The 12,419-nt window shown below is 41.8% G+C and overlaps 1 protein-coding gene across 1 annotated transcript in view; it reads left to right on the top strand.

Moving 5' to 3' along the window:
• CAP2 (cyclase associated actin cytoskeleton regulatory protein 2) overlaps positions 1-11,431 on the top strand; it is a 152,707-nt gene extending 141,276 nt beyond the window's left edge. The window contains exons 10-13 of the mRNA XM_069563318.1: positions 245-368; positions 472-554; positions 5,412-5,552; positions 10,003-11,431. Of these exons, the coding sequence (XP_069419419.1) occupies positions 245-368; positions 472-554; positions 5,412-5,552; positions 10,003-10,113 (459 nt within the window). The 3' untranslated portion in view covers positions 10,114-11,431. The remainder of the gene's footprint in view (positions 1-244; positions 369-471; positions 555-5,411; positions 5,553-10,002) is intronic.
• The last annotated feature ends 988 nt before the right edge of the window (positions 11,432-12,419 follow it).

Raw genomic sequence — 12,419 nt, 5'->3', positions numbered from 1 at the left:
GCCCAGGTGCCTGATGCCTGACTGTTCACAAAGGACCCTGGACTCCCCGCCTTCCAAGTAACCATTCCCAACATCACAGAGACAAAGGAAGTCCTGTGGTTTAGTCTGTAAGAAAAAGGTTCCTAAAGAAAGAACATACTGAGAAGCTCTAATTGGTGAATGCTCCACAGTAATTTCAGTTTGCAGTGGACTTCATTTATCTGTCTGTCCTTATATTTAGTATTTGCCTGTGTTTTAATTTTAGGAATACCAAGAGGACAGGAATGACCTTGTGATTTCAGAGACTGAACTGAGACAGGTGGCTTACGTTTTCAAGTGCGGCAAGTCTACTCTGCAGATAAAAGGGAAAATAAATTCCATTATAATTGGTAGGGCAGATCTGTATCTATGGATCTGTACTCATTATGATAAATTGCTTTGCATAAATATGCTGTCTGTATTTAGGATTTTGTTTTGTTTTTGTTTTCCTAGACAACTGTAAGAAGTTTGGCCTGGTGTTTGACAATGTGGTCGGTATTGTGGAAGTGATCAACTCCAAGGACATTCAAATGCAGGTAAGTGGTCCTTTCAACCTTGCCCAGCCACCACCAGACCACCCCTTCTGTTTACAAGGGGCCCTCCATGTCCAATTAGAAAACTCTTACTATCTTTTCTCTAGACGCAGCTCTGTCTTCACCTCCTCTCTGAAGCCCTCTCTTACTTCTTGGACAGTGTTAATTCCCCCCTTTTCACCCTCTTATAACCCACCCTGTTTTGCACAGCAATTACAAGTTTACCACTTCTATTTCAGGAACAGCTAATTAACCTTTACAGCTCCAGAAATTTGCATAATACCTGCACACAGTAGGTGTTCAGTAAATGTTTGATCGAGTGAGTGGAATGAATCAACTAATGAATGAACCCAAATAGTATTTACTTTGCATAATAGAGCCCTGCCAAAGAGGATGTTTCTCCCTCAGGAAAAAAAAAAACGATTCTGGATAAAGTTTTTCTGAAGAGTCAATGAGATTATCAGCAAAACAACCTGAAAAGTAGAATTGGAATTGAATTTGCAAAACAGAAGAAAATCTGCACTGTTTAAGCAATTTTAATTTAGCCAAATGGGATTTTATAATATGCCCAAAGCTAAATGACTTCTTACTTTGGCCAGCTGTGACTACTGTCTTTGATTATACCTTTTTCATACTGTTAATCACCCCTGATTATCTGATGTTTCCTGATAATGTTTGTTAGACTTGCCTTCCAGTTCTCTTTGGCTTTATAGGCTTTTCACCACTGCCTGTTTTAACTGGAGCAGTACAGTCAATAGTTGGCACGGTACATGGAGATATATTTTAGGACCCTCCATGCAAAGAAAAAATATCTAATCTCTACCTCATACTGTACATGAAAAGTGAAGTCCTAATTGTGAAAAGAAATACTTTTAAACTTTGAGAATATAGAAGAAAAGGACAAATGAATTTAACCTCATTAAAATATATATGTTCAACAGAAGACATCAGATGCAAAGCTAAAAGACAAGGCATGGATTGAAGAAAGATACTTGCAATGCAGATTACCTAAAAGGATTTATAACCAGACTTTATAAAGTTAACACAAATCAAATAGAAGAAGACTAACAACGCAAAAGAAAAATGGGCAAAGAATATTAAGGCAATTCAGAGGAGGAAAAACTGAAGTGTTTGATAAATACATGAAAATATGCATAACCTGCCTAATAGAAGAAGAAATGCAGATTAATTGGGTATGTCCTCTTATACTCGTCAGTTTTGAATTTAGACTGTGCTTACTTTGCAAAGGGCTTGTGAGCTGAAACTCATGCATACCGGAACTGTGCAATTTGAGGACTGCCTATATATTAAAAAGTCTCCTGGTATAAAAGTTGTTACGAGAATCCTGATACATCAGTGTTAAAAGAGCAAAGCTATTACACTCACCATGCAAAGAAATTGGCACCATCTAATAAAGTCAAAGACAGTCATAGCCTGTAACTGAGCAATTTCACTCTTGGGCGTGTGCACCTAAGAAGCTCCAATATGTATGTTGATGAGACGTGTAAAACTGTTTATTGCAGTATTATTCATAATGGCAATAAAACCCAGAACAATTTAAATGTCCAACAGCTGGTAAATGAACAAATAAATCCACCTAATAGAATACTGTACAATAGTTAAAATAATTAAATACACTTACATGTTTAAAAACAGGGATATCTCAAAAGCAGCCTTGAGTGATAAAGGCAAATTACAGAACAACAGGTACTGTATAATGTGTCCCTTTATATAAAGATCAAAAACATGCATGACCGTATGCACATGTGAAATATTCTAATGCAGTCTTGAGTTCAGCTCAGGAGACAAACCTGCTGTGAACTGTAAACACAAAATTCAGAAGAGTAGTTAAGTCTGTGGAGGGAAGAAGGGAGGACTCCCTGATGGTGGATGGTATAGAGGGGGTTTCAACTATAGTATAAGATTATAGCCCTAAAAATAAGGCAAATAAGCTAAAAAGTTAAATTCTGATAAAACTTTTTAACAGACATATATATACATATATACACATACACACACACACACATATTTGTTTTATTATTCTTTGTGTGCTCCCATGTTTGAAATATATCCTAGTGTTTTCAAGGCTATGAGCCTTAAAATAATCTGGAAGGATGAATCACGGTTATCTGTCCAAGAGGGATAGAAACTTGGCAGCCTGGCTCAGAAACGAGAGAGAGACATTTTACTGAACACTTCTCAAACTTCTGGATGTTCAAACCAAGTGAATTTCATTACCTATTTAAAACATTTAATAAACTATTTTAAAAGGGCCTGGACACAATGAAGACGGAAAGCAGATTAGTGCAGGCTGCCTGGCGATGAGGACAAATTGACTATAAATGGGCATTGGGGATATTTGAGGGATGATGGAAATATTCTAAAACTGAATTGAAGTGACAGTTACAGGAATTTACTGAGTACCATTAAACTGTACACTTAAAGCAGGTGAATTTTATGTTTGCACATTTTACTTCGATAATGCTGTTTAAAAGATTCCAGGGGGATTTCCCTGGGGGTCCAGTGGCTAAGACTCTGTGCTCCCAATTCGGGGGGCCCAGATTCGATCCCTGGTCAGGAAACTGGATCCCACATGCTACAACCAAGAACTCACATGATGCAATTAAAGATCCTGAATGCCCAGGCTCCCGTGGTGGCTTAGTGGTGAGGAATCTGCCTGCTAATGCAAGAGACATGGGTTCAGTCCCTGATCTGGAAAGACACAACATGTAGAGGCGCCACTGAGTCCATGTGCCAGAACTTTTGAGGAACCTATGTTCTAGAGACCAGGACCCACAACTGCTGAGCCCATGTGCTGCAGCTGCTGAAGCTCACGCAGTCTAGAGCCCGTGCTCTGCAGCAAGTGAAGCCACCACAGCGAGAAGCCTGAGCACCACAGCTGGAGAGCAGCCCCAGCTCGCTGCACCTGGAGAAAGCGTGAGAGCAGCAGCGAAGACCCGGCACAGTAAAAACAATCAGTAAATCACTGTTTCAAAAAGATCCTGGATGCCACGGCTAAGACCCGGCACAGCCACATTAATTAATTTTAAAAGATTGAAAGGAAGAAAAGGACATGGATTCATGTGATTTAGTTCAATGATGCTGTTTTTTTTGGCAAACTATCCCGGAATAAAATAGTACAAATTGTGTGAGAGAAGAGACTAAGATATTATGTGGAAATTTAAAAAATTTTTATAGAAAAATAAATTGAAGAAAAAGAAAGTTAATACAGATACATGCATTAAATGCTACAGCATTGGCCTGGGCAAGGTCACATATCACCTGTCACTCAACAGAGAAGCTACTTGTTAGCCCAGTTCTCCTGATAAGAACCAATCTCTGTTCTCGAAATGTTTACAGACTACAAGGGATAAAAGGCATATATTGTATGTAATTTGCTCTAAGGAAATACTGACTAAAATGCTGTGGAAATGACAGTTCTTATCCTATCAGGACTATTTTTTTTTAATTGTACTGTTTTTCAGATTTTTCATAGATGTGCTAGCGTTTGTAAGGTAATACAGTGATACATAAACAAAACTAGAATGTCTCTGCATACTGTGCTATCCTCATGAGACCCCGCTCTGTCTCATAAATGAATTGCCTAAGACACACTGACAAATTACTTGCATTCCCTTTGCTTGCCAGGTATTCATACAGTTCTGGGCAGTATGGAAATGCTCTCCATCATTATAAAATAAATCTAGAAATTGTCAAAACATTACTGCTGACACATTCTTGATATATAGATATAGGTATTATTTTATTTAATTTATGGCAAAGCCTTGTTGCTTAGCTGACCTTAAACTACCTCTGCCTTTTTTTTTCCCTCACTGTGGCTCAGTTCCAACTCAGTGTCCAGTTTCTACGGGGAGAGGAGAAAACAGAGCAGTGTGGTGCCCTGGCTAGGCTCCCCCGAGGAATTCCTTACAGCACCTGCACCATCACAAGCCTTGCTCTTTAATTTGCAACCCAGTCTTTTCTTCAGAGTGAAAGAGGAGATGTTTTTATCGCTTCAGTTACCATTACAAGAAGGAAAATTATAGAGTTGTAATATGGTCGTTGGGGGAACAGTCTGTCCCTGTAGAGATTTGGGGGCGAGGGGTGGGGGAGGCTGTGTCTGAAAACAGGGCTGTAAAAAAGAAATGTTAAACTGATCAGAATTTTTATAGCACTTGATATTTGTAATAATACAAAGAACCACCTTCTCTTGTGTATGATACTATTTACCCATACAATGAGTGGCCTGAACTAAGTCTCCAGTTTGGGCTCCTGAAATGAATACATTTCAAAATACCTAGACACTCATTATCTCATTTAAGCTCCGCATTCAGCCAGTGTGATTTTTATCTAGCAAAGGACTTATGTGAGAAGAATTGTAGTGATTTTTACTTATTCTTACTTAGATTGAGGAAAAAAATCTACTCATTTACAGAATAATTTACTCTTAAAGGACAGTATTCATGCGTGTTTTCATCCAAGTTTCCTAGAGATGTGTCAAAACTAAAATTTTAAGCACATAAAAGCAAAAGCATCTTGTTTCTTTTATCATGAAATCGAATATATGCTTCATTTCCACTAATAGGGTTGTGAAACGTCTTCTGAACATTTAGCTGCTGTTTTCAAATTAGTCCCTTTGTTTTGTGTCAGGAAAGAGACCCTGAGGTTTGAGAATCCTCTTGTGTGGTCCTTTCTTTCTGTCCCCAAATGACACCTACTAATTCACCTTGGAGACACTGTTGTCAACCAGCCTCCCCAGCTATTCCTAATGCTTGCCTAGGCCCGTGGACTGTACTTATTTGGGGATATTGGAATTTCTATTTATTTGCTTTGGCCCTAGACTTTTTTTTTCTATTTCAGGTAATGGGGAAAGTGCCAACAATTTCCATTAATAAGACAGAAGGCTGCCACATATACCTCAGTGAAGATGCATTAGATTGTGAGATTGTGAGTGCCAAGTCATCTGAAATGAATATACTTATCCCTCAGGATGGTGATTATGTAAGTACCTTTTAGAAGATTGTAAAGAAGTTTTCATGATTAACATTCTTAGAGACTGATTAGTCACCTACCAACCTTTGAGCTTCCTTTGTAGGAAAAATTGCAGTTAAGAAAGGAACTCAAGAGAATGGCCTTTCACAATTCAGCTCCCCTGTTAGTTTCTTGACTGTGCCCAGTCCTGGGTTTGTGGTTCTCAAAGCGGTTTCCTAATAATTACCTTAATGGGCTAGCTTTCATCAAACAGTAAGGGCCCTTGTGGCTCAGATGGTAAGAATCTGCCTGCAGTGCAGGAGACCTGGGCTCAACCCCTGCGTCAGGAAGATTCCCTGGAGAAGAAAATGGCAACTCACTCCCATATTCTTGCCTAGAGAATCCCATGGACAGAGGAGCCTGGCAAGCCACAATCCATGGGGTCGCAAAGAGTCAGGCACGACTGAGCGACTAACACATCTTCATCATCAAATAGTAGACCAGGTGTCTGAGCTCATTTTGCTAGGATTGATTGTTTTCCTTTGGTATGATGGGGGCATGGGCTTCCTGGTGGCTCAGATGGTAAAGAATCTGCCTACAGTGCAGGAAACCTGGGTTCAATCCCTGGGTCGGGAAGACTTCCTGGAGAAGGGAATGGCGGTGCACTCCAGTATTCTTTCCTGGAGAATCCCATGGACAGAGGAGCCTGGCGGGCTACAGTCCACGGGGTCACAGAGTCGAACACGACTGAGGGACTGACACATGGTGGAGGCAAAAGGAAAGAAGGAGAAATGCTTTGGGGGCAAGCAGAGGGAAAGGAGGTAATAATAAGTGAACCTATTTGTACAGTGGTTCTCAAACCCTGCCTGAGAACCAGCTAAGGATTTCTCTGGCTGTTGAGTGGTTAAGACGCAGTGCTTCCAAGGCAGGTCGATCCTTGGTCAGGGAACTAAGATTCCACTTGCCACGTGGCACAGTCAAAAAAAAAAATCAGCTGGGAAACATGATGAAAATACCAGGTCCCAAACTTTGCACCCAGAGGTTAGAATTAGGAGGCTTGGAATGGGGTCCAGGAACCTGTGGTTTAATATATCCCAGATGATTCTGATGCCATCAGGCCATCCAGTGGCCTTCTGAGAAACACTCACCTAAGCTACCAGGTATTTTCTTTGTCTCTTCTCCTCAGCAAAGCAGTTTCTAAAATATGCAAGCACATAGTCTCACATTGAAAAGGAAGTATAAACAAATACACTTTTTGCGTCACACAACATGGTGGACTTGCTGGTTGTTGCCATTTGGCAGCAAGTTATTAATATTTCTTCCTACTAGTCTTTGCTTCTTGAAAGAGAAATAAATCCAGAGATCATTCCCTCTGGTTCTAACTGTACAAGGAAGCAGTGAACCAGGGAAGTATAGGCTAAAATGTAACTTAGCCAGGCGCACCTTTCAAAGGGGAGCCCCCACAACCCCATCAGCCTGTGGGTCAGTCACCAGTGGTCTACACAGCAGTCAGCGCTTGGGTTAATGTCTTTAAGCGGACAGTGAGATTGCTGCCATGTTTTCAGTAAGCCCTTTCCAGGCGCGCACCACATACCGCTGCCCAGAATTCATTATTTAAGTCTGAAAAGCAAAACGGCAAGCATTGGGCCATACTACATGAGGTATTCAGACTGCCTAACCCTGAGCTAGAAAGCATCTCGTCTCGGGCTCTCCACCTGAAGAAGCTACTGAAGAGCTGAAGCCAATACAGAGCAGCTTCAGAAGAAGGAAGCCAAAACTTAGAGAGACTCCTGGCCTTTGCAGCTGTCTAAGCAGAAGGCTCAGCTGCAGGGGAACTGGATCTGCTAAGAAAAGCTGTGAGGGTTTGCACAAACTTCAAGCCACTTCAGCTAGAACCCCTGGATATGGTACCCTGACATCTGTCTTGGTTAAAGCTTCCTTGGTGATTCCATTGTGGAGCCATGATTGAGATCGAGTTACCTAAAGGATGAGTAGAGCTCAAAACCTAAGCTTTCATGCTGAGAATGTGGTCTCCCCCCAATAGGTGAATTATCTGTGCCCTCAGTGCATGGGCCCTAGGTGCGTCTTCCTGTTGGAGGTAGAAGGGAGCAATACAGAGGTCCTGCCGTGGGCATGGTGATCTGGGAGTGGATGGTGGGGGTGACTCATCCGAAAGAAATCAGTCTCCCAGAGAAGGTCTTTCATCCCTTTGCTATCACGGTATGCCAAGAAAGATCGGGAACAGCTGTAGTACAGTTACGATCAAAGAGGCACCTTCACTCTGGAGCATTCTCCACCTGGCTTGGTGCTTAAGAGCAGACACCAAGCCTGGTTTACTTATGAAGAGCCCCAGAGGGGTGTTGGACACACACGTGCGCGCGCGCGCGCGCACACACACACACACACACACACACACACACTCACACTCAGACTGTAGCTTCTTTGCTGCACGGTAAGACTCCATTGCAGGGAATGCCCTGGTGGTCCAGTGGTTAAGACTCGGTGCTTTCACTGCCATGGGTCCACTTTCCATCCCTGGCCAGGGAACTAAGATGCCACAAACCAAGGAATTGTTGTTGTTGAGTCGCTAAGTCGTGAATGACTCTTTGCCACCCCATGAACTGTGAGCACACCAGGCTTCCCTGTCCTTCCCTATCTCCCAGAGTTTGCTCAAATTCATGTCCAAGGAGAGCAGCCAAAAAAGAAAAAGAAAAGACTCCATTCCAAATTTCACTCGAGAATTCACCAATCATGACAGAAAGGGCTTTTCCCTTTAAAGTAAATAAATAGCTTCTTACAAAAAAAAACAGCTGGATCCTACATCAAGGAAGCTATGTGTCCATGTGTGTTTTCCACTGAAACAGCACATCTCACCAACAGATGAGCACCAGCCCTTCAAACTGTGGTTTGTACAGGAAGTCCACAGAGGCCACAAAACCAGAAGCAAGGAGACTCCTCCTCACCTTCCTTTTCTGCTCTCTTCTGTAACGACTGGGGACTCACTCTCTACGGAAAGGAGAGACCCCAAGCTAATTTTATTTTGTCTAGTCTACAATTTTTAATGCTTTAAAAAAAATCATATGGTTTTTATGGCTCACGAAGCTTGAGGGATCTTAGTTCCCCGACCAGGGGTTGAACCAGCACCCCTGCAATGGAAGCCCAGAATCCTAACCCCTGGCATGCTGATTCGCTTCAGTCATGTCCAACTCTGTGAGCCTATGGACTGTAGCCCACCAGGCTCCTCTGTCCATGGGATTCTCCAGGCAAGAATACTGGAGTGGGTTGCCATGCCCTCCTCCGGGGGATCTTCCATACCTAGGGATTGAACCTGTGTCTCTTATGTCTCCTCCATTGGCAGGTTCTTTACCACTTAGCGCCACCTGGGAAGCCCCCTAACCACTGGACTACCAGGAAATTCCCTATTCTGCATTTTTCTTTGTGTATGTGTGAGTGTGTGAGGGAGGGGGGAGGATATGGTGTGTAGTGTATCTGGGTGGCACGTGTGCGTGTGTTGCCCAATGGAAAGAGCAGGAAAGCAGGATGTGTAAGCAATGTATATGCAACTTGCGGCACATTGTGATATTTCATCAAAGAGTAGATAGACATAACAGTGGGGCAAAGCCCTTATCAGTGTGCCTGGGGACCAGCAGCCTCAGCATCCCCTGGGGACTTGTTGAAAACATAGACCGTCATCCTGTGTCCCAGATCTACTGAATCAGAGTCTACCTTTCAACAAGGCCCCCAGCTGATGGCTGTGCATGGTTGAGTCTGGTGCAGAGTCATGGGTAAGAGAGGATGTCTAAGGTTTGCACTCTGGCTGCTCAGGCTTGACCTCTCAGGCCTCTGTTTCCTGTAGGTGGCATTTCAATAATATCTAGTTCTTAGTGTTTCTTGTCAGAGAAGGCAATGGCAGCCCACTCCAGTATTCTCACCTGGAAAATCCCATGAACGGAGGAGCCTAGTAGGCTGCAGTCCATGGGGTTGCTAAGAGTTGGACACGACTGAAGCGACTTAGCAGCAGCAGCAGCAGCAACAGCAGCAGCGTTCTTGTAGAGATTAACTTGAGTTCACTCATACCTGGTGTTCCACAGAACACCTGGTTCTTAGTAAGTTCTGGCATCAATGAGGATGCCGGCAGGCAGTCACAGAGCTGTCGTATGACCATGCAGGTTTGGGTTCTCTAAAATGTCTTTGTCCATCATGTAACAGGGCTTCCCTGGTGTCTCCTGCCAATGCAAGAGACGCAGGTTTGATCCTTGGGCCGGGAACATTGCCTGGAGAAGGAAATGGCAACCCCGTCCAGTATTCTGGCCTGGGAAATCCCATGAACAGAAGAACAGTCCCATGGACTGGCGGGCTATAGTCCATGGGGTTGTAAAGAGTCAGAAACACCTGAGTGACTGAGCATGACACTAATTAGCCATCCATCCATTTGCAAAGCCTTGGTTTAAATAATCTTGCACTTATTGCTTTTTTCCAGAGAGAATTTCCTGTTCCTGAACAGTTCAAGACAGCCTGGGATGGAGCCAAGCTAATCACTGAACCTACAGAAATCATGGTTTCCGAGAGACCACCAAAGCCCCTGACCTGAATCCCCACCCCAACATGAAAAAAAGAAAAACAAAAACAGCAGCATTAAGGACCTAGAAGTTGCAGTAGCACCTACTGCTTTAGTTTTGGCCTCCAACAATTCTGTGCTGTAGAAACAGCATCATTTCTGGCACACCTCTGAGGGCTTTTGAAATATTCAACATTTCTCCATGATTTGCCTTTGTGTGTGATTTGAGTTCCACATGATGACTTGTGAGCATTGCATATTTAAAGGGAAAAAAAAGAGAGAATTCTGTTCCCCTCATATCATTTTCACAGTAGCTGAGAGGTAGGGGTACTGCATGACTCACGTTTACGCTTATGTTTAATTGCTAGTTGAAAAATAAAACCTTCGAGAATCTAAGATGTACATTTTTATCTTTTAGACAATTTCCTTATATATAGTAGTAGTATGCTCTAAAAAGGTACGATTTCTGTTTTCTTATTTTTACTGCCTTTATCAGCATGAATACACTGCCAGCCTGAATACATATTTGTTTTAAAAACATAAAGTTCCATACTAAGAACCATATCCAGTTTCTTGGTCCTTGAAAAGACCTGTATTCTTTACAGTTACCAAAAACCTAAAGTAAACTCTAATGATTCATCTTAAATATTTTTCTGCCATGTCACTTGGGAAACTTTTACTTCTCTGTATAAAGATTTTTATGCAAAAACATTGATAGGAAGAAGCAGGGTGTTTTTGTTTTGTTTTGTTTTCTGCTAATACCTCAGAATTTTGCTCTAGGAACAAGCTCAGTGGTTGTTTTCCAATTTTGAACCTGTGAAATATCAGATGCCTTGTAAGTGGTGTCTTTAACGTTTTATTATAGACTTTCTTCTTTTCCACTTGCCAGACTTGCTAACCAGTCTCAAAAATGAAAATAAAAAAGCCATAGTTATATTACAACTTCTAAAATCTAAAGCATTGTTTGTTGGCTTGGCTCGCTGCTCCTGTTTTGTGTTATTGATAGTACATGCTTTTTCCATAGAAGAGTAACTCTGATAATCCTTTTTATCTTTTTAGTACCTAATGCTGAAAGCCTGCAACTTCTTGGATCACTTGTAGTGAATTCTAGTATAATGCTTGCAGACCCTATACAAGCATATATATTGTGCCTATTACAGCCTTTGGAATACATCATTTCTGTTTTTTAAATATCTTCTATAACCATATAGTACTCAAATTACTAATGCTCGTGTACCACAGTTTTGCTATAAAAGTTTTTGTCCAAATGAATAATGTTGTGGCTTTAGTAAATATCTTTTTTTCAACAGTAAACTTATTCTGAAATAAAGTAAAATTCTAATTGTTTAAATACTGTGATGAATTCAGGGTGTTAAAATTTTTTTCCTCTTTGATTTGCCCTTTGCTCATATGTCAGCTTTGGGAAAGAGAGCTGAGTCTTTCTAGTTGAATTAGAGAATTTATCCAGCATGCCATCAGCTTCTCTGAAGAACAGCTTCTTCTAAACATCAGATAAAGCCAAATGTAGTAGGAAGGACTGTCAGAAAATTTGAGAATCAAGTGTTTTTTTTAATTGAAGTATAGTTGATTTGCACTATTGCATTCATATCAGGTGTACAGCATAGTGATTCAGTTATATTTTTGCAGATTATATTCCATTACAGATTATTACAAAATATTGACTATAATTCCCTAGCCTATACAATAAATCCTCATTGCTTACCTGTTTTTCATATTGTAGTTTGTTGTTCTTGAGTCGCTAAGTCGTGTTCAACTCTTTTGCGACCCCAGGGACTATTTCCCCCCAGGCTCCTTTGTCCATGAAAAGAAATTCTCAATGGTCATTAACTATAGTGGCTTTATCTCATTTCTCACCCACTGAGAATGTTTTTCCCAGTGATTTTATTTATTTAGTTTTAGCTGTGCTGGGTCTCCGTTGTTGCATGGGCTTTTCTCTAGTTGCTGTGAGCAGAGGCTACTCTCAGTTACATTGCACTGGCTTCTCATTGTGATGGCTTCTCTTGTTTCTGCGCACAGGCTCTAGAGTGCACAGGCTTCAGAAGGTGTGCAGGTGGGCTCAGTAGTTGTGGCATATGGGCATATGTTGCCCCCCGGCATGTGGGATCTTCCTGGATCAGGGATTGAACCTGTGTCTCCTGCATTAGCAGGCAGACTCTTTACCACTGAGCCACCAGGGAAGCCCTGAGATTCTTGATGCTGCCCTTTTCTCATTAAACGTCCTTTGATTTGGTGATACACAATATACTTCTCAGACTCTTGTCCCTTTTATCTTCCCCTTCCTCTCAAGTGCTCAGCCATCTCCCTTAACTTCATCTGTC

Source organism: Ovis canadensis, chromosome 20 (genome assembly GCF_042477335.2).
Source record: "Ovis canadensis isolate MfBH-ARS-UI-01 breed Bighorn chromosome 20, ARS-UI_OviCan_v2, whole genome shotgun sequence".
NCBI lineage: Eukaryota > Metazoa > Chordata > Mammalia > Artiodactyla > Bovidae > Ovis > Ovis canadensis.
This window is presented reverse-complemented; position numbering and strand designations above follow the sequence as displayed.